The sequence below is a fragment of the Saccopteryx bilineata genome, chromosome 9, assembly GCF_036850765.1.
Source record: "Saccopteryx bilineata isolate mSacBil1 chromosome 9, mSacBil1_pri_phased_curated, whole genome shotgun sequence".
Taxonomy (NCBI): Eukaryota; Metazoa; Chordata; class Mammalia; order Chiroptera; family Emballonuridae; genus Saccopteryx; species Saccopteryx bilineata.
Window position 1 is genome coordinate 48931175 of NC_089498.1, and position 23552 is coordinate 48954726.

At 38.2% G+C, this 23552-nt stretch overlaps 1 protein-coding gene across 1 annotated transcript; it reads right to left on the reverse strand.

The window, feature by feature from the left end:
- Positions 1-2114: 2114 nt before the first annotated feature.
- LIPK (lipase family member K) lies at positions 2115-23139 on the reverse strand. Its single transcript, XM_066243147.1, has 9 exons — positions 23020-23139; positions 20194-20308; positions 17481-17679; positions 15665-15774; positions 13900-14036; positions 8624-8770; positions 6281-6352; positions 3421-3492; positions 2115-2770 (listed from the first exon to the last, which is right to left on the reverse strand). Exons 1-9 carry the CDS (start codon positions 23122-23124, stop codon positions 2537-2539), a joined length of 1191 nt encoding a protein of 396 aa, XP_066099244.1. The 5' UTR covers positions 23125-23139; the 3' UTR covers positions 2115-2536.
- Between the last annotated feature and the right edge of the window lie 413 nt (positions 23140-23552).

The following is a 23552-nucleotide window of genomic DNA, read 5'->3' on the forward strand; positions in this document are numbered from 1 at the left end:
AAACTAAGAGACATTGATAAGAGTGTGGTGGTTACGGGGGGGTGAGGGGGGAAAGGGAGAGGGAAAGGGAGAGGGGGAGGGGCACAAAGAAAACTAGATAGAAGGTGACAGAGGACAATCTGACTTTGGGTGATGGGTATGCAACATAATTGAACGACAAGAATACCTGGACTTGTTATCTTTGAATATATGTATACTCATTTATTGATGTCGCCCCATTAAAAAAATAAAATTATATGTAAATAAAAGAAAAAAAATAAATAAATAAATTCATGCAAAAAAAAAGAATAACAAAAATATGAAATGGGTCAATCTAAAATCTATTGTCAGAAAAAATATCTTTCAGAAATGAAGGGAAAGTAAAAATCATTCTCCAATCAGCCCAGGTAGAATTTCTGGGAGCATCTCAAACCTCTTCTAAGGATGTGCACATCTCCCTCTTCTCCCTCCCCCCTGGTGGAGAAGTTGTATAGTTGTTCACCCTCATTCAATAATCACTAATCATCAGGGAAAGGCAAATCAAAATTACTATAAGATACGATCTCACACCTGTTAGAATGATTATTATCAAAAACACAAGAGACAACAGTGTTGTCGAGGATGTATAAAAATTACAAACTTTATATACTGTTGGTAGAATACAAAATGGTGCAGTTGCTTTGGAAAAGATTATAAAGGTTTCTCAAAAAAGTAAAAATAGAACTACCTGCACTGGCCGGTTAGCTCAGTGGTAGAGCGTCGTCCTGAGTGCAGGAGTCCCAGGTTCGATTCCCAGCCAGGGCACACAGGAGAGGCGCTCATCTGCTTATCCACCCCTCCCCCTCTCCTTCCTCTCTGTCTTTCTCTTCCCCTCCTGCAGCCAAGGCTCCATTGGAGCAAAGTTGGCCTGGGCACTGAGGATGGCTCTATGGCCTCTGCCTCAGGTGCTAGAATGGCTCTGGTTGCGGCAGAGCAAAGGCCCAGATGGGCAGAGCATCGCCCCCTGGTGGGCATGCCGGATGGATCCCGGTCGGGTGCATGCGGGAGTCTGTCTGACTGCCTCCCTGTTTCCAACTTCAGAAAAAATACAAAAAATAAATAAATAAATAAATAAAAATAGAACTACCATGGGATCTAGCAATCCCATTTCTGTGTATACATCCACGATATTTTAAATGAAGATCTTGACAAGATCTATGCGCTCCTGGTTCATTCCAGTATTATTCACAATAGCTGAGGTATGGAAGCAACCTAAATGTTCACTGATGAAGAGACAGATAAGAAACATGTGGCATATACACACAATGGCACACTATTCAGACTTAAGGAAAAGACATCCTGCCATATGCAACAGCATACATGAACCTAAGGACATTATACCAAGTGAAATAAACCAGTCACAGAAGGTCAAAGGTGGCATAATTCCACGTATATGAAGTACATAAAATAGTCAAACTCATGGATACAAAGAGTAGCATGTGGCTTCTGGGGGCTGGGGGAAGGGGAAAAGGAGAGTTGTTCAATAGTTATAAAGTTTCAGTTAAGCAAGAAAATAAAGTTTCAGAGATCTTCTCTGCAAACATAGTTCATATAGTTCACAATATTGTACAATACACTTAAAAATTCATTAAGAGGGTAGATCTCATATTAAATGTCCTAACCACAACTTAAAAAATGAAGAAATGAAGGCAAAATAAAGGCGTGGTGGTTTTTTTTTTCAGACACTGATCACTAGCAGATCTGCAAACCAAGCAATGCTCACGGAAGTTCCTCAGGACAAAGGAAATAAGACAAAGCTAAGTAAAGGCAAGGTCTTTCAAGCTTCTAACCAAAGAGACAAAATAATAACAATGTCAACAACAATTTATTATTAATAATAATAGTATTTTACTATTGCTGATAACAAAGTACCACAAACTTCGCAGTTCAGAACAACATATATTTATTATCTTACTGTTTCTGAGAGTACTCAGGGCATGCATGGCATAGCAAGGTTCTCTGCTCAAGGTTACCCCAGGCTGCAATCCCAGTGTTGGTCAGACTGTTTTCTCAACTGGAAGTTTCCTGGGAAAAAATGGGTTTCCAAGCTCATTCGGGTTTCATGTAGAATTCATTTCCTTCCAGCTGCATGACTGGGAGTCCTAACTCTTTGCCTGTTATGGGCTGAAGTTTACCTGCTGAAGTTCACCTGCGTATCATAGAAACCACACATAGTTCCTTCCTATGTGGGATTCCTCGACCTGTCTGCTTACTTCATCAAGACAACAAGGAGATTTTTCTTGCTCCAGTCTGCTAAGATGGTTTCTTATAGAATATAAAGTAATCAGGGAGTGACATCCCAATATCTTTGCCATAAACATAATCTAATCAAGGGTGTGAAATCCCATCACTTTTGTTAATTCTAGAAGCAAGTTTCAGCCTCCCCAACTCAACAAGTGCGAAATACATAAATGCATGGATATGAGGGGGTAAAAATCAGTGGAGGGGTCACCTTTGGGTTTGTGTGCCATATTCTTATCATGAAAACTTGCTTAGAAAAAAGTAAGTGTATTGAATTTCAGATACATCCTTCCATCATTGTAATTATGTCTTGGTAAATTTCCTGGGGCGCATCCTGTCCAAGGTAAAAATCCACATGATTGTAGTGTGGAATAAATTTGTAATAAATAAGTCTGCTAATTTTAGGAACTAAAATTTCAGTGTCTTTGGAGTCAGCCACACGGTCTTCTCCACCACTCCACATTGCTGTTGGAACTTCCATCTTGGTAACGTTGTATAAAGGAGGTGTAAACTAAACATAATTAAAGAGACAGAATAAAAAAAAAAGGAGTTTTCATGGAAAACCACATTATAGAAGTAATATTATTAGTTTTTAAGTATGTTCTTTAATATTAAAAATAGGCAAGTAAGGTCACACTTAATCACATGCAAACTATTTTTTTTTTTATTTTAGAGAGAGAGAAAAAGGGGAGAGAGAGACATACAAGAACATCAATCTGTTCCTGTATGTGCCCTGACCAGGGATCGAACTGGCAACCTCTGCACTTTGGGTCAAAACTTTAACCAACTATCTTGCCAGGCTGACATGTAAACATTACAATGTTAAATTTACTTAAAAACACTTCATTGCAATAATATGAACTGTGAATTTAAAAATGATATGGCACATGGTAAGAAACCAGTAAATAACATCTGATCTACCTATATAAAATAGCTGGCATAGTTCGAAGAGGTCTTAGTAAGTGCTTAACGAATGGATACTATGCAGGATGTGGCAAAAGTTGGTTTACAGTTGTTTGTGTAAGAATTCATAGAATAATTAATAAATACTAATACAAGAATAAACTCTGTGTTTTGTGTACTCCCAACTGTAAACCTACTTTTGCCACACCTAGTATTAGTTCATTGGTAGGAAGCAACTGGTGATTGTTATTATTGTACCTGGTGGAAATGCATCATGTTCTTATCCGGGTTTCCCCAATCATAGGCTTGGAACAGACCAGATTTAACAGCCTAAATAAAATAAAATGAATAAACACATTAAGTGATACATAAAACCAACATACTATCTTTAAAGATACAGAGAAGATTGATATTATATCCCACCCTTTAGCACATGAGCTAAAATTCAATAAAGATTAATAAGCTAAATAATTAAAATGATAAAAAAACTGATGTTAATTTATAAAACTGATTGCCAAGCTTTTATTACTCCTTATAATTTTCCAATGAAAATTCTCAAAAAAGCAATGCTTGAGTGTTATAATGCTGTAGCTGTACATAGAAAAAAATTAAAAGGTGTTGGAATGAATGATTCTTAAATATCTTGGCTTAAGAAAGTTTTATATCTCTTTTATTTTTTTATTTTTTTTGTATTTTTCTGAAGTTGGAAATAGGGAGGCAGTCACACAGACTCCCGCATGCGCCCGACCGGGATCCACCCAGCATGCCCACCAGGGGGCGATGCTCTGCCCATCTGGGGCATTGCTCTGTTGTATCCAGAGCCATTCTAGCACCTGAGGCAGAGGCCCCAGAGCCATCCTCAGCGCCTGGGCCAACTTTGCTCCACTGGAGCCTCGGCTGCAGGAGGGGAAGAGAGAGACAGAGAGGAAGAAGGGGGTTGGAGAGGCAGATGGGCGCTTCTCCTGTGTGCCCTGGCTGGGAATCGAACCCGGGACTCCTGCACCCAGGCCGATACTCTACCACTGAGTCAACCGGCTAGGGCCTTTATATCTCTTTTAAAGGGCACCACTTATACATCTCTTACATTAAAAAATCACTGCCATTATTATTCAATAATTGAACCATATTATTCTAATCAGGTGGTCTAAGACATTATAATTATACTCCCTATTATTAAACAATTTTGTTAACTATTGGAAAGAATGCTTCCTGTGGGAAGTATGGCATGGCTGGTCTGTCCCCTGTCTGCAGGGCCGAGTCCCCTGCCATGTATCAGGAGCGTGGTCCTAGGCTGCATTTCTGAGACACCATGCAAGCTTATTTTTTGCATTTTAATTTTAGCCTTCATATATTAGAATAAAAATAGTCATGTGCCTAGGGATTAATTTCCTTGTTATTTGCCACACATGCCGATTTGAAAAACAAATAATGTTTACTTCATTAAATTATTCTCAGATGATTTTAGGGTTTTGTTTTCTTAACTTAAATCTCAGGTATTTTTTTTTCCACACTCATTGATTTAAACTTGATGTTTTAATTTTAAATTATTCCTATCTGATTTATACTAAAAGAGGCAGCAGCCTACTGTTATTGAAATTATGCTAGTTTTCAACAATAAGATGCAGTAGAATGTACTAATTAAGAACTTAGATTTTAGCATTAAATAGACCTGGTGTGAATCCAGGCTTCAACAAAATATTGAATCTGTGGTCTAAGACAATATATCATATTTATCTTCTCTAAAACTATTTTCTCACCTGTAAAATAGGAATGACAATAAAATTCTTCTCTAAGGTTGTGAATATTAAACAAGACCATGCATAAAAACATGTAGCATCTAAAAATGCTTAACAAATCTCTTTTTACGAGTATTATTACCATCATCCTCATCCTTGCCTTAGCTGTGTATATAACTTATGATCAAATATTTTATTTCTCTCCTTTATTTCTATCCTGAGGAGGATTTTCTATCAGAGAAAAGTGATCTTTAAGAGGAGTCAGCTGTGAGATATGTCAGGAAGTGGCTATGACATTTGTAGAATGAGGATATCTATGTCTTTATTGAAAGATTGTTATGAGAATGAATTCAATAATGCTGAATGAAATCACGTATATAAATAGCTGAAGGACACATACTAAACGCTCAGTAAATATGAAATTGAAGTTGTATTGCCTGGGAAGGTCATGACCTTCCGAGTCTGCCTCTCTCTTCACCAGTAGGAGGCCCTAGGTCTTGAAGATCTTTTCTTATAAGAACTTGAAGGCTTATCTCCTGAAGGTGGAACTCTTCAAAGAATTTCAGAAATCCTCAACTAGCATTTCAGGTTATTTATAGCAGTGATTCTAAATTTTAAAGCAAGGAACAAGTTTATCAGGGTGTAGGTTAAAATGCAAATTCCTAAAAAAATAAAAAATGCAAATTCCTAGAGATCTCATATTAAAACTTTGGGAAGAACTTCTCCAGTTCTTTCTCTCTCTCTCTCTCTCTCTCTCTCTCTCTCTCTCTCTCTCCACGCACACACACACACACACACACGCGCGCGCGCGCACACACACGCAGTTTCTCTAATACGTACTTGGCTCAGGAAACTATACTAATTGAATCTGACTTATCTTTGAACTTGTCAAATATTAAGTAATACACACACTAAGAAAACTTAAACTGGAGGTAAAAACAGACAGCATTAATCTACTTTAATCCCTCCCTAATGTCTAGTTTCTTGTGAATAAAGCATTATTTTCACACTCTGAAATGTCCCATATGTCAACTGGAGGATGAGATCTTTCTGAAATAACCTATTATCAGGATATATAAAGTTCAATTAGAGTTGGTGATTTCCCAGAAGAGAAATTGGAAGCTTTCCCTAGAAAAGGCAGTTTGGAGTAATCTAAGGATCAGGATGCAGTTAGAATATCTGGGAACCAGGCTCAAATTTCAGACACTGAGAACGTGAAGACTAGAAGGGAATAAATGAAATCAACGAGTTGATGCTGATTCTGGGGTCATCAACTGGACAGTGGCAGGGGCCTGCAAAACCCTGCAGCGAGCTCTCTGGGAGGCTGTTTGGGGATCTTGCAGAAATATGTGTGCATCTTTTCAGCAAAAACAAGCACATACCTGGCCCCAGTGTAGCATATTTTGAACAGACGTTCCTGCCGGACTCTGTGCCAAATACACGTCCAAGCGACTCTGCAAAGTAAAGAGATGATGTCTCATCTGGAGGCTAATCATCTAATCATATCACAAGTCAATTCAAATATATTTTCTCTATTTTTCTTTTAGGAAAAATCATACAGTATACTCTCTGAAGATGTATTAACCAAAGAAGCCTATCAATAAGCACTTTCCTGTCCCTCAGCTCTGTTCTTCTGTCCTGAGCAGTGTCTTCACAAAGCCCACAGAGGGCATCCCACTGGTCAAAGACAGAAGGTAATACAACTTTTCTTTCCAGTCTCACCTCGGACAGGCCCAAGGAGACAAGAAGTCATGAGATAAAAGTCCCATTGACGTTATTTATCCTGTGTTATAGCCCACAGGACATTCTGAGAAAATTGTTCATTGTAAAATATTGAGAACAGATCTGAATGTTCACTTTTGTCTTCTGATTTTAAAAATGGAAATGTTATGCAGGGTACTTTGCAAAAAATTGGGACATATCCATCCAATATTTTAACCATCATTAACATTTAAACATATAATTTTTAAAGTTTTAAATATTTTTATTTATCCATTTTAGAGAGGCGGGGAAGAGAGAGACAGAGAGAGACAGAGAGAGAACAGAGAACAGGAAGCATCAATTCTCATATGTGCCTTGACCAGGCAAGCCCAGGGTTTTGAACCGGCAATAAATATATTCTCAATTTAAAAAGCTTTTGCATTTTGTGTTTTTAGCATACAAAAAAGTTATTTTACACCAAAGTGAACATCAGAAACATCTTGGAGCTTTAAGAAAAAGTACAACTACTTATGAGCTACTAAAACCTATGAATCAATATTAAAATCTCTAGGTTGAGTCCTAAACATGTGTATTTTTTCTAAAGTTCTATAAACACTCTACTTAGGTATCACCTCTGATCATATTCCACTGAAATAAGTGTTCTTACAGGCATTGTAGTATTCCATAGTGAAACCCCCAACAATAAGAAAAGGAGTCAGTCTGACCATATAAATGTACGATGAGGGCCCTCAATTTATGTTCAAGCGCGCCATTTTGTGAAGTGTTTCTTTAGCAAACTCTTAAAGGATGTTAAAAGGGTACTTTTAAAATTATCTCTATTACAGATTTTGCTTAACCCTTTGAGCAGTACAAATGTTCATGTACGTCCTTGTGCCTCCTGACCATCCAGAGTATGATTGATTTATTTTAAAAATGTGTAAGGCAACAAACATTAAACAGAGGCAAATGTATGTTCTTCTTGTTTCCATAAATTGGTTATCAAACAAACATAATTTTAACTTAATAAAACTATAACTGGAACTAATTTCATTTTTTGAAAGAAAAAAAAAAACCCAAAAACTCACTCCCGGGGGTCAGCAAGCATGAAAAAAACTCACTACTCAAAGGGTTAAAGGTCTTTTTACTCAGCTTTGCCTATATGAAATTCTTCCAGCTAAGTGATAGGAAAGCATAGTTTCTGAAGTAAATCTGGAAAGCGAAGAAGGAATGTGAAAAGACAGTGGCTAATGCATGCTTTGAATAGACGATCTTTTATAAATCTTGCTTGAAAGCAAGGAAAATGTTTATCAGTGCCTTCTTCTCACAAAGCAATACAAGTCTCTAGACAGAATCTGTGATATATGCAGAAATCAACTTCAGCTTTGTCTGTGGTTTCAAACCAATCTCCTTTCTAGCAGGGGATTAAAGAGTAATTTCCTCTTCCCACTCTGAGTCAGCTAGTGGTAACTAAAAAAAGGGAAGAATGTCAGTTAAGTTGGAAAAGATTCGACAAGAACTCCGACATTTATTCCTCTCAGTATCCCTTGAACAGTGAATTGTAGCTGTCATTGAAGAGCCACCCCTTATCCCTTTGGATTAAAGTGGATCACAAAATGGCTTTTTCCACTTCACCTATGAAAGTAGAAAATTGATTTAAAGAATAGAAATGCGTGAGCTCACTCTCTGAAACTTTACTTCAGTACGTCTAAGATAAGGCTCAAACACAGTGCAATAAATTTCAAATAGCCATAATCAAAGTGACTTTTTCAATTTAACACTGTGGCCAATAGCAAGAGTTGATGAGAATTTTCAGAAACAAACAAACAAACAATAAACAACTTGTTAAGTCCTCCTACTGGAGCAGGTAGATTCTTGGCTTTAGTTGGAAGCCATGAACATGCTAATTACATTTCAGAAGACAAAAAGCAGATCTTGAATGTGGCTTCTATGTAATTTAGAATAATATTTCCTAACTGCTATGCAACAAAACAACTGCTTTCCCAGCTCCAACTAGTTACACATACCATGTTTAAGTTTTTCGGATCAAATCCACAAAAAGAAAATAGGAAGTTGCTGCAAATACGATGAAATAGCTTCCGGTTGCACACCTTAGTGGCAATGAATTGTTCAAGGAATGTATGAGCAGAGAACATCTTGTCACCAAATAACACCTGCAAGATCAATTAAAGACATCATCAAATGTCATGCATGTGCATGTCAAGAGTGGAAAATGAGTGGTAAATCAGACAAGGACTGGACACAAGCTGACATCTGCTTAGTACTTAGAATTCAGTGCATCCACGAGGTCTGTTAAGTGTTATCCTCCTAACCCACTTCTTTCACCAAGATCTTTTACTTATATTGTTTTTGTAATGGCCTCTGAGAAACTAGTCCCCATAGAACAGGTGTCACCAACCTTTTTGGGGCTATGGACTGGTTTAATGTCAGAAAATATTTTCACGGACCGGCCTAAATTTAGGGTGGGACAGATAAATGCATCACGTGATCGAGACAAGCGTCAAGAGTGAGTCTTAGATGAATGTAACAGAGGGAATCTGGTCATTTTTAAAAAATAAAACATCATTCAGAGATAAATATAAATAAAATGGAAATAATGTAAGTTATTTATTCTTTCTCTGTGGACTGGTACCAAATGACCCACGGACCAGTACCGATACACTGGTACACTGGCCTGGGGGTCGAAGACCACTGCCATAGAACACTGGTAAGTCTTTTGAGTCAGGGATACCTTGGTTTGACTTTGGGCTTTGTCTTTCATACCTTAAGAAAATATTTAATTTCTATTATCCTGAATTTTCTCAACTCTAAAATGGAAAATTAATATGTACTATGTAGGACTGTTGTGAAGATAATAGGTCATGTTTAAAAGGCACCTAATTCATTTTCTAGAAACTAGTAAACATTCCAAAAACAATATTATTATTATATTGTGACTAATACAGACTTAATGAGTCATTCATTCCAGAATCTTTTAATAAACTCTCTCAAGAGGCAAAAGTTTAACCTCTAAAATATATCTGCTAATGAAATTTTAAGCAATGTTGCAAGTAAGTTGAACTTATTTTTAGAACTTGAGGAATCTTTGAGATTGAAACATAAATTAAGATCTAATCCTTGTGTATATAAATTCAATCTTGCTTTTGTTTTTTAATAACTTGTGTTATAATCATAGGATAATAAACTCAATATAAAGAGGAAAAAATTTTTTTGGTTCTTAATTTTTTTGTAAATACCCATTTACATTAAAAAAAAACTGTCAGGATGAGATTTTAATCAGTGAACATATTTGTTTTTCATTTACCAATATATTTGTCATCCAAAACTTGGCAGAAACCTCATGTCAAGGAAAACAGCCAGTTCAGAGAGTAATAAGTTATGAAAATACGGTGTGAAAGAAGAGGTTATATCTACCGTAAGGGGTCCTTGTTTTTTGTTCTGACAATTGACTTTTCTAAATACAGGGTGATAGTCTCTGACTTGACTCCACCTATATATCAATGCATGAGTGACTCAGTTTAAAATCGATACATGTGCTATGTTTACCTGAAACCTATGTACTCTAATTGATCAATGTCACTCTATTAAATTTAATTTCTAAATAAAATTTTAAAAAATGTAAAAGAAAAAGAAGCATGATGCCTCTACCTTTGTTTTTTTTCTAAGATTGGTTTGGTTATTTGGGGCTCTTTGAGATTCCATACAAATTTTAGAGTTTTTTTAAAATTTTATTTCTGTAAAAAGCCATTTAACTTTTGGTAAGAATTGCACTGATTTATAGATAGGTTTGGGTAGTATGGGCTTTTAAACAATATTAATTCTTCCTTACCATGAACACAGGATATTTTTTCATTTAATTGTGTCTTCTTTAATTTTTTTCATCAATAGTCTATAATTTTCAGTTTATATGTCTTTCACTTCCTTGGTTGTATTCCTATGTAGACCTGGCCTGGTTGCTCAGTTGGTTAGAGCATTATCTCGATAAGCCAAAGTTGTGGGTTTGACCCCCAGTCAGGGCACATTCAAGAATCAACCAGCGAATACATAAATAAATGGAACAACAAATTGATGTGTGTCTCCCTCCCTCCCTCTCTCTCTTTCAAATCAATTTAAAAATAAATAAAAAATTGTTTAAAAAAATGTATTCCTACATATTTTATTGTTTTTGATGCTACTGTATATAGATTACTTTCTTAATCTCTTTTTCAGATAGTGCATTCTTTAGAGTATAAAAAATGCATCTGATTTTTTAATATTGGTTTTATATTCTGCAACTTTATTGAATCCATTTATTAGTCTTAAATTATTTTGGTGGAATTTTCGGGGTATTTTTATATGAGTTTATCTCATCTGTAAACAGATGATAATTTTACTTCTTTCTTTCTGCTTTGAATGCATTTTTTTCTTGCCTCATTGCTCTGGCTATGCCCTTTACTACTATATTGAATAGAATGGTGAGAATGGGCTCCTTGTCTTGTCTGTGATCTTAATGTTGGCTGTGAGCTTGTCATATAGTTTATGTTGAGTATGTTTCTTGTAGTTTTTATAGAATTATTATTATTATTATTACTATTATTAGTTTGTATATGACAGAGACAGAGAGAGAGACAGAGAGGGACAGCTAAGGACAGATAGATAGTAAGGGAGAAAGATGAGAAGCATCAATTCTTTGTTGTGGCACCTTAGTTGTTCACTAATTGCTTTCTCAAGTGTGCCTTGACGAAGGGGCTCCAGCAGAGTGAGTAACCCTTTTTCAAGCCAGCGACCCTAGGGCTCAATCCAGTGACCATGGGGTCATATCTATGATCCCATGCTCAAATCAGTAACCCCACACTCAAGCTGGTGAGCCTGTGCTCAAGCTGGCGACCTCGGGGTTTCGAATCTCAGTCCTCTGCATCCAGTCCAATGCTTTATCCACTGCGCCACCACGTGGTCAAGTAGAGAATTTTTATTATGAAAGGAAGTTTGACCATGTCAAATGCCCTTTTCACATCAATTAAGATGATCATAGGATTTTTATCCTTCATTCTGTTAATGTGACATTTCACCTTTATTGATTTATATATGTTGTAACATCCCTGAATCCCAGGGCTCAATTCCACTTGATCATGGTGAATAATTTTTTGAAGGTACTGTTGAATTCAATTTGCTAGTATTTTCCTGAGGATTTCTGCATCCAAGTTCATCAGAGATATTGGCCTATAATCTTCTTTTATTGTAGTATCATTGTCTGTCTTTGGTATCAGGGTAATGCTGGCTTTATAAAATGCATTTGGAAGTGTTCTTTCCTCTTCGTTTTGTTGAAAGAATTTGAGCAGTACTGCTATTAATTCTATTTTATGCTTTGTGAGCTAAAGTCAAGAGTGGTGAAGACTGCAGAGATCCTGAGTGGCCAAAATTGTGGAGGTCCTGCCAGTGGCAGTGGTGGCTAGAGTTAGTAAGGTCCTTAATGGCAAAGGCTGTTGATATCCTCCTATTATTGATATCCTCCCATGGAAGAAACAATATCTCTGGGTATACTTCCTGGTGTCAGGTCTGGCACTCAGAGAAAGCCAGGATCCTGGCTTTCCTGCTACTGTGTTTCTGGGTTATATAGGTATGGAATTGACTCATCATAGGCTAATTTGCTTTTTTCTTACAAACCACAATCTTTGGCTTCTATAAAAAAATTATCTCAGTTTTATTGTTTTTTTTTTAAGTTGTCTTTTATTTTTTTGTGGCAGAGACACACAGAGAGAGATTCAGAGAGAGGGACAGACAGACAGGAAGGGAGAGAGATGAGAAACATCAATTCTTTGTTGAGGCTCCTTAGTTGTTCATTGATTGCTTTCTCATATGTGCCTTGACCGGGGAGCTGCAGCAGAGCAAGTGACCCTTTGCTTGAGCCTGTGACCTTAGGCTGTAGCTGGTGAGCTTTGCTCAAACCAGATGAGCCTACGCTCAAGCAGGCGACCTTGGAGTCTTGAACCTGGGTCCTCTGCATCCTAGTCCGACACTCTATCCACTGCCTGGTCAGGCTCAGTTTTATTGGCTTTAATTTAAATCATTTATTTCAATTATACATTATGATTACATTCTGTCTGCCATGAAGGAATCCCATATTAATATGCAACAAGAAAACACACCAACCCACAGAAACCAATTCTCTGAATAAATGATTAGCTTAGTTAGCTGTCAGCTAGCAGAAAAATCTGGGGCCAAAGATACTGTCTAGGTTTTCAGGAGTTAACAGACCAGGAGTCTGTGAAGTATGGGCAGTTGAGCAAGATTAGACTTTTAGCGATGGGAGGAGGATGTATTCTATGAAATGCATGGCAGTAATAACAATAGTTGAAATTTATTGAAGGCTTACAGTGTGCAAGACCTAGTTTTAGGGGTTTATATGTGCTATAAACTCACTTAATCCTCACAGCAGCCTTATGAATAGAGATTATTATTATCTCCACTTTATCAATAAAGAAAAATGTTCACAGAATAGTTAATGTCTTGACCAAAATTTCCCAGCTAGCCAAAATTCAAACCCATGCCATTAAGCTTTGTGCTGTGATCTAAACTACTACTCTATACTACCTCTCAGAAACCCGGGGCCACTGGAGAGAAATTTAACCTTACTAGATTAAACAAAACAATTACTGAAATTTGTACGTGTTTTATCTGTAACTGAGGAATAACGTACATGAGAGAGAAGACACTGATGAAAACATGAGAAGTAGATTGGCATCAGAGTGGGCACCCTGAATCCTGTTGGTAAAACTGTACATCATCAGTAAACCTACATGAATACCTCCAGCACCTATTATAGTCTCAGATGTTTGTAAAATGTCATTTGGTTTTCTTCTATTAATATCAGCAGGGCCCTGGCCGGTTGGCTCAGCGGTAGAACGTCGGCTTGGCGTGCAGGAGTCCCGGGTTTGATTCCTGGCCAGGACACACAGGAGAAGCGCCCATCTGCTTCTCCACCCCTCCCACTCTCCTTCCTCTCTGTCTCTCTCTTCCCCTTCCGCAGCCCAGGCTCCATTGGAGCAAAGATGGCCCGGGCGCTGGGGATGGCTCTGTGGCCTCTGCCTCAGGTGCTAAATGGCTCTGGACGCAGCAGAGCGATGCCCCAGAGGGGCAGGGCATCACCCCCTGGTGGGCATGCCGGGTGTATCCTGGTCGGGTGCATGCGGGAGTCTGTCTGACTGCCTCCTCGTTTCCAGCTTCAGAAAAATGAAAAAAAAAAATCAACAGGAACAGAGCTAGTTCTAGATACTATAGAATTAAACTTGGGCAAGTCACATACCTTGACTCCTACTTTGGAAAGAGATGTTAATTTTCTCATAGGACTTCGCGTGTATTTTACTGTAGCAACTGGAGCCAATGCAAAAAATATTTTAATCCTTTTAGCTAGCTCTGGATTTGTGGAGAATGCTATGAAACCTGAAAGAGAAGAAGACACTAATTTATAGATTTAAAACAATTCTTAATTTATTTTAAATGATAATAAAAGTAGTTATATTAAAGACAACAAAAAAACAAATTAAAAATAAAAGGGACACGGGGGTGGGGGTGAGGGAGTTATATTCAGTGGGATACTTGAAACCATGTTAACACAATAAATTAAGAATTAATAAAAATTAAAAAAAATAAACTCAGAATAAGTATCATTTGTAGAGAAGGATTTTCTAAATTTCTCAAGAATTGAACTGCCTAATTCAGAATAAAGTACTTCCTGTCCCTGGGGAGGTCAAGAGTTGTGGAAAGGGTTCAAAAGGCCCTGTGCGGCATGTACAGGCAAACTCCCAGCTCATCCCCAGTCATTGCTATCAGGTAAAACTGGGTTACAATTTTGGCTTTCACTAGCTGTGTGAAGACTTTGACAAGTATAAATCTTAAGTTTTCTCAATTTGTAAATGTGGAAAACAGAACAGAATTTTTATAGGATGATTCTTTTGAAGGTTAAAATCACACACACACACACACACACACACACACACACACCTTAAGGCAGGGGTCCCCAAACTACGGCCCGCGGGCCACATGCAGCCCCCTGAGGCCATTTATCCGGCCCCGCCGCACTTCCGGAAGGGGCACCTCTTTCATTGGTGGTCAGTGAGAGGAGCATAGTTCCCATTGAAATATTGGTCAGTTTGTTGATTTAAATTTACTTGTTCTTTATTTTAAATATTGTATTTGTTCCCGTTCTGTTTTTTTACTTTAAAATAAGATATGTGCACTGTGCATAGGAATTTGTTCATAGTTGTTTTTATAGTTCGGCCCTCCAACGGTCTGAGAGACAGTGAACTAGCCCCCTGTGTAAAAAGTTTGGGGACCCCTGCCTTAAGGTATAATTTGGCAGTATCACTGTTAGAAAGGATTTCTAAATTCAGCCATTTATAAAATATGGATGATAATGGCTTCACATGTTTTATAGTTTCCAATAAGAGAATATATGTTAAGATGTATATATAATACGGTACAGGTAGATAGAGACCTACTTTATACTAGAAACCTGATTAGGATTAAGATACAGAAAAAAGAATGGTGGAAATGCTGTTGGCATTGTTAATTAAGGTCTGTAACTGATGGGGTGCAGTGAAGAGAGTGAATTGCCTCATGGTATTGTCAACATGGCCCCATCCACATCCAGCCTACTGCAACGCATCCTGGGAGTGAAAGGCACACTGATCGTGGCATATAACCAGTGGGATTTGTAATTTTTTGCCTTCTTTACTAGACTGAGAACTCTTTAAAAGAAAGATATATACCATATTTATCTCTGCTTCTCCAGTATCCAACCTAGTGTCTGATAAATGTTTGCTGTATACACAGATGAATAATTCTCTCTCCTTCTGGCTTATTTATCAATCTCCAGATTCATTCCTATGGGGAAAAAAAATCCCTGTTGTGGCCCTTGCTTTAGTTAATCTTCAGAAATCAGTCAAAAGAAATTGTTTCCCAAGTCAAGTCCTCAAGCTAGAGACTGCACAGAGGGAAGAAATCCTGACTCCGTTCATGATTACAGAAGATCCTCTAACACTTTCAGGTCACACCTGCCCTAAACATACCGATAGTGGTGCCTTGGGAGTGGCCCACGTAGTAGAGTCGCTCCTGTCCAGTTTTCTCTACAATAAAATTGATTGTGTCTGGAAGATCATATTTAGCCATCTCATCCACGCTGCCAAAGGAAAAAAACACAACAAACTGGAAAAAATATCTCGTTGTTAGGCCTATAATATTCAAACACATTCACTGAAGACATTAACTTTTGTTAAATATAAGACTACAGTTAATACACGATATTATGGGTCTCTGCAACTTTTGAGGATGTTGCCTAGATTGCAAGGGTAACATTGTTATGAAACTGGAATTTGAAAAATGTGACTTGCGCCTGACCAGGCAGTGGCGCAGTGGATAGAGCGTCAGACTGGGATGCGGAGGGCCCAGGTTCGAGACCCCGAGGTTGCCAGCTTGAGCCCAGGATCATCTGGTTTGAGCAAAGCTCACCAGCTTGGACCCAAGGTTGCTGGCTAGAGCAAGGGGTTACTCGGTCTGCTGTAGCCCCACGGTCAAGGCACATATGAGAAAGCAATCAATGAACAACTAAGGTGTTGCAATGAAAAACTGATGATTGATGCTTCTCATCTTTCTCCATTCCTGTCTGTCTCTATCTATCCCTCTCTCTGACTCTCTGTCTCTGTAAAAAAAAAAAAAAAAAAGAAAAAGAAAAAGAAAAATGTGACTTGCAAATGTCTATGAAAGCTTTTCTTGAAAAGCTAGCCATAATGCACTAATTCTACAGCAGATTTAGCAAACTCCCTCAAAAAGAACAATTCCCTGGAATGCAATGTGTATGTGTGTGTGTGTGTGTGTGTGTGTGTGTGTGTGTGTGTGTGTATATATATATATATATATATATATATATATATATATATATATATATAAAATCAGAATAAAGCAAACCTATTTGCAAAGCCTCAGCCCAGAATGACTGACTCAGATCAGACACCTGGTACTCTGAATATTTATCAGTCATCTCAGGTGCTTCTTTGTGTATATGTGTAGTTGGAAAAACACTCATCTAGAAAGTCATCATGTTATTTGCAATAGTTCAATGACACAATTGCACTGGGGTGTGTAATTAGGAAATGCCAAATGACTTCCAGGAGCAAGACAGGAATGAGGCCAAGGAATAAACGGCCTTAATGACCTTCAAGGCATGGTTCTTAGCTCCTATGCAAGTGTTTGACCCTATGAGCAATCAGTGCCCCAGGAAATGCTGCTCACAATACCCTGATCCTTAATTATTCAGTGATTAGGCTTTCTCCTTATTTCCCCAGATCCGGACTCCAGGGGCAGGTTTCAATATTGCCAGCTTATAGAAGGCAGAGTTTTTCCCTTATTGGGTGAGTAAACATTTGAGTCATTTATACCCAAGAACTAGAATTACTCTTGGTTTATCAAGAATATCTGGCTTTTAGGATTTTCAACTAGAACCTTGCTTCTGGTCCCATTTCTCTATCAGTTTCATTTTTCCTTTTTAATAAGAATGCCATTTCAACTGCTGTTGGTGTCCACAAGGACAAAATGATAGCCTTGGAATTAACTTTTCTAAAGCTAACCTTTTGTTTTGATTTTTTGCATATATACTTTGCATACACACATGCACACACATGCGTGCGCACACACACCAGCAAGTGGGTTTTAGTAACAAACACCAATGCAATAATAAGGGCATTTTTTCAGAGTCTATGAAGAAACCTTGGGTAGAGGAGGAAATGTTTGCTTCCTTCTTGTAGATTCCAATGGATGCATTTGAACAGAAAGAAAAAAAGCAAAGTGTTCATCAAACACACATTTTATTCATTACTACATATCTCCTACCTGAAGGCCCAGAACTCTGGTGATTTGGGTGAAAATTTCAAGTGTTTCCTGGACCAGGTATTTCCCCGGCTGTTCCCCATCCAGACGTCATAACCAGAATCTGCCAGGAGGAAAGCCAAGCTGTTGTTGGGTAGGTTGCAAATCCAGTTACTGGCAGATGCAACTAAGCCATGTTGCAAATACACAACAGGCCTCGGAGCTGCAAAACATAGGCAACAAGAATTTCATGTCAACTTCCTCAGTGTCTAAAAGAAAATTCTCTTCCTGACTTCCTGTGGTATGGAAGAGACATTAAGAGGTAAAATTTGGTGCCAGGCAAACCTAGGTTCTAGTCCTTTCTGAACTATTTGCTTGGGCAAATTATTTATCTTCTTTATGTCTTGATTTTCTCTTTGTAAAATTTGGATTCTATATAATGTATTGTGTTGTTCTGTAGGTACAGGACTCAGATTGTCCTGGTTCAAAATCTATTCTAGTATGTGTATTAATCTCCTCAGGGTTAATTCAGTTCACTTATCTGCATAATGGGTAATAATAACACATTATCTCATAGTGTAGTCATAAGAATTAAATTAGAATTAAAATACATAAAAGACTGTCTAGCACGATAATATTTGCTCTACTATTATTTATATTAATAACATTTTATTTCTTAATAAGCATCTGATAAAAAAACTAACTTCTCAGAATAATAACAAAAATCATAACAATGCCAGGCAGGATGCTAGATTTTACACACATTGTGGAATTTAATTTGCATTTTCAGAAGGCAAAATTCAAGGATTTAAGTGAAATGTCACTCAAAGTAAAATTGTTTATTTGATATAAAATTTCTATTTATAAGTAGAATTGAAACAACTTGATTAAGAAACAGAAAAGAAAAAGAAGGAAGCAGAGAAATGGTGTTGAAAACTCAGAGAGAGGAGTGACTGGGATTTTTTTTATAAATGGTTTGTGATGCTTTGATGATACCTCAGGACTTTTCCTGATGTCACTTTTGGTGCTACACCAGCTTCCTGAGATCGGACGGGCCAGACTGGGCTCTCAGACAGCCTTCAGCCATCTGGAAGCAAGGAACGTTGTCCGTTTACCCACTTTTTTAGAAAATGGAAAGAAAAGGTATTATTAATTCTACTAAAGTTAAGTACTGCCAGATAGTCACAGTCCAGAGCCCTTCTCTGGTCTGAGCCCTCAGGCAGCTTCTCATTGTGGAAACAAAGTTCTCATGAGTATAAAGAAAATAGAGTTATTGTGGGAAATGGATGGTTCTGTTAAGTCAGTGCTATTCCATCTCTCCCTCATTAAAATTTTAGATTTTCTTTTTCTTTTTTTAAAAAAATGTCTTCTGGTAGATTTTTTTTCTCTCTTTAGATTTTATTTATTCATTTTTTAGAGAGAGGAGACAGAGAGATGGGGTGCGGGGGGGAGAAGCAGGAAGCATCAACTCCCATATGTGCCTTGACCAGGCAAGCCTGGCGTTTTGAACCAGCGACCTCAGCGTTCCAGGCCAACACTTGTACCCACTGTGCCACCGCAGGTCAGGCTAGATTTTTTTTTAAAAAAATAAACCCTTCTGATGTTAGAAAGTTTTTTGTATAACACCCCAAAGAACAAGGCAGCTAAAAATCAGAAAAGAAAGCTTGCCAAATGGACCCCTCTTTTCTCTACAGATATCAATCTATATTGTAGGGAGCTAGAGATGGCTCTTTAATTAAGTTTAAGTATAGACCGTATAGGGTCAGGTTCACTTAAAAAATAAAACCTGACTGACTTGGGTTAGAGGACTAATTACTACCGATATAATGCCAGTTAGAAAGCTGTTGTAGTAATTGAAGCAAAAGATGATAATGATGTGTGAGACTGGACTTGAGTGATAGTAAAGCGCAGAGAATTCTGAAAATTAGAAAGAAATTTAGAAGGCAAGTAATAGATCTTGGTGAATGGCTGTGTATGAGAGGTAAGGAAGAAGAAAGTATCAAAATGACTCCTAGGCTTCTAGTTTTAGAATCTAGAAAGTGGTATCTTTAGAGGAAGACCAAGTTTTGTTTTGTGTGTGTGTGTGTGTGTCCTTTTTATTTATGTATGTATGTATGTATGTATGTATGTATGTATGTATTTTTCTGAAGCTGGAAATGGGGAGGCAGACTCCCGCATGCGCCCGACCGGGATCCACCCAGCATGCCCACCAGGGGGCGATGCTCTGCCCATCTAGGGCGTTGCTCTGTTGCAACCAGAGCCATTCTAGCGCCTAAGGCAGAGGCCATGTAGCCATCCTCAGCGCCCAGGCCAACTTTGCTCCAATGGAGCCTTGACTGCAGGAGAGGGAGAGAGACAGAGAGGAAGGAGAGGGGGAGGAGTGGAGAAACAGACGGGCGCCTCTCCTTTGTGCCCTGGCCAGGAATCGAACCCAGGACTCCTGCATGCCAGGCTGACATTCTACCACTGAGCCTACTGGCCAGGGCCTGTGTGTCCTTTTTAAGATAGAGGACAAAGTAAAGAAGAAAAGGCTAAATAAACATTGTATATAAAAATGTTTTAAAAACTCCAAAGAGCTATACAAATTGAAGGGAGTGGTACAGAAGGCTGGGATGACTGTCTGCCTCCAATGGAAGACACTAGGCTGTTTCAGAAAAAAAAGCTGTCCTGCTGCCGTCAGTGTATCTAGGAATCTCTACATTAGGCATTATTCCTTTTATACCAAAATAAACCCTACCTGTTCTGGGACATCCTCTTCCGTGAGGAATCCTGTAAACTCCGAGAACATAACCATCTTTTGTCACCACATCATACTTTTCATAAGGGTAACCCCAGTAAGAAATAATCTGGCTCTGAAAAGAGGTAAGAAAAATACACATATTCATGTTGTAATCTCTTGGTTTTTATACCTGCATTGCAATACAGTAATACAGTACTTTAAGTCACAAGCTACTCTTCCTCTGTATATTGAGACAGAATAAAGCAGGAAAATCAGGATAATTTGAGGAAGGTTTTCAAAGAAGGGTGAATGCATGCAAAGGCATGATTGAGGCGAGGCTGGGTGACTACACATCCTGGTTTGACTGGCCTGGTATTCTTAATGCACCCTAGTTCATTCTCAAAATATTTTGACAAGAAATGATATGGTCATCTTAATAAGGAAAGCCACAGATGACTGTGCAGTACCCCATGGCTAGTAGTAACAAGTGAGCTGTTATCAAACTTAAAAAAGATGAGAGGAAGTGGTTACCAGAACCAGAGTGAGAACAAGAACAAGAAAGTCAGGTAGAGAGGACCACATTCATAAAACTTGTGACCTTCAGCTGATGGAGACAGTCTGCCTAAGGTGACCTCATGTAGAGTGCCAGAGCAATAAATCCTCTGATTTACCCTCCTTCCTTCTGTTTTCCTGCTCAAGATTTCCATTAGATGAACTGAACTGAAAATCAAAGATCAAGGGGACTTGTTGAACTAGGTCTTACAGGTCAGCCCCTTAGGCAGAAGAAAAGGTGTAAAAGAATATGTCTGGGCCCTGGCCGGTTGGCTCAGTGGTAGAGTGTTGGCCTGGCGTGCAGAAGTCCCGGGTTCGATTCCCGGCCAGGGCACACAGGAGAAGTGCCCATCTGCTTCTCCACCCCTCCCCCTCTCCTTCCTCTCTGTCTCTCTCTTCCCCTCCTGCAGCCGAGGCTCCATTGGAGCCTAGATGGCCCGGGCGCTGGGGATGGCTCCTTGGCCTCTGCCTCAGGCACTAGAGTGGCTCTGGTCGCGACAGAGCGATGCCCCAGATGGGCAGAGCATCGCCCCCTGGTGGGCGTGCCGGGTGGATCCCGGTCGGGCGCATGCAGGAGTCTGTTTGACTGCCTCCCCGTTTCCAGCTTCAGAAAAAATACAAAAAAAAAAAAAAAAAAGAATATGTCTGATCAAGTGGTGGCACAGTGACTAGCGCATAGACCTGGAATGCTGAAGACCTCAGTTCAAGATCCTAGGTCGCTAGCTTGAGCATAGGCTCATCCAGCTTGAGTGCAGGGTCGCTGGCTTGAGGGTGGGATCATAGACATGACCCATTGGTCACTGGCTTGAGCCCAAAGGTAATTGGCTTGAGCAAGGGGTCACTGACTTGGCTGGAGCCTCCCCCTCATCAAGGAATGTATGAGAAGCAATCACTAAACATCTAAAAATGCTGCAACTATGAGTTGATGCTTCTCATCTCCTTCCCTTCCTGTCTATCTCTTTCTCTTTGTCACTCTCTCCCACTTGCTTAAAAGGAAAATAATACAGAGTAGCTCTAGAGGGGTAAACAAAAAGAGATCCTCACCACAAATATACAAAGAAGAGGGGAACTACTGTTTACTGTATAGAAGATGATTTATATCTCCCGTTTTATTAATCTCAACAAACAGCTTTCAGATATAATTATAAGTAAGTTTAGCTCCAAACCATGTCCTAACCACAAAATTATGCATTTTTCGATGCCAGGCACCACAAGAGGTGTGTATACATTGTGGAGTCATATGATGCAGTGGTTATGAGACTAACAGTATGACATTGAATTTCAACTTTTCCTCTTATTAGCTCTGGAATTTAGGGAAAGCTACTTAACCTTTCTGTGCCTCATTTCCCTCAACTGTCAAATAAAGATAATAATAGTAATTCTTTGCAGATTTGTTGTGAGGGTTAAACATAAAGAATCTATACCAGTGCCTGGCACAAAGTATGTGCTCCATAATGTTTGCTATTCTTACTATCATTATAGAATAATTAAAAGCCAAAAAGCACCAAGACCAGGAAGAAGAAAATGTATGTGAATATGAGAGGAAAAGAAAAATTTGTATTGAGGACATATATTTATAGACTGTGAGTTCAGCAGCTGGGAGTTGAGAGGTAGGGGGTGCCTGTTGGATGAACTGGAGAGGAAAATAAAAAAAGACACTAATTTAAAAACCTTAGTCCCATCTTAAAGTTCTAATATAAACAGGTGTGAGTAAGGACATCAGTAGTGTACAATGTATACAGGAGTATGGAGTATCCCATTAGAATAAAGTTTATAGTGGACATTAATCATTTAATCATTTGTTCCTTTTTTTTTTCCCAGCACCATTTTATTCTACTCCACTTCTGGTATGAATTCCTGCATATTAAGATTCTTTTGGTTAAAGCAACCAAAACCAATTCTGGTTTACTTAATTAAACTGATATAGCTCATAGAAATTGCTTTAGAAAAAAATCATAGAAATTGCTTTAGAAAAAAATCATAGAAATTGCTTTAGAAAAAAACCTAGCACTCAAGGATTCTCTGAAGGTCATCAGTAGGAACTCATAAACTTTCTTCTCAGTAAGCCACCATCAGATGGGAGCTCAAACTACCAGAATGGGGAGTATGCCTGCCCCAACTTGAATCTGGTCTTTCAACCCTTGATTAGTTAGCTATGTCAAGGGACAAGAGAGGAGGCATAGATTTAGTCAATTTAGAATAGTTGAAAACTAGACAAATACATCAATTATATCTAAAATGATAATAAATTAATAATTCTTCACTTAATTTTTTCCTTAATAAATGACTTACAAGATTCATATTAGCTTCAGGGTTTGTGATGCTTCCTTTCTTGTGATGACCATTTAGAGGTCCAAGAAGAAGCATCCAGCATGCTGCTGCTAAAAGCTGCCACATTTGGGTCTGCCTGGGAAAGGAAATATCAATATATTTGTCATCAGAAAGAATTCTAAGAGAGAAATATGGTGTCATCTTCTATAACATTCTTTGAGAGGGATTAGAAACATACTTCTAGTTGTACTTTAATAAGTAATACACTTAATTATTCCACACTCATCTCATGAAAAATCTAAAAAGGTGACTGTTTTAGTAAAAAAAGAAAGAGAGAAGAAAAGAAAGAAGGGAGAAGAAGAAAAGAAAAACCAATATCAATTAAGTGTCCAATGGGTAATTGGATAAAAGAAGGAAATGTATAGTTTGCAGAGAAAGAAATATAACAACCAATATATTCAAAGCAGACTTAATAATTCTAATTATCAGAGAAGTTAGTATTTTTCTTCTGATGGTGGAACTGAGCACTGGCACAGGTTTTAAGAAAGAAATTT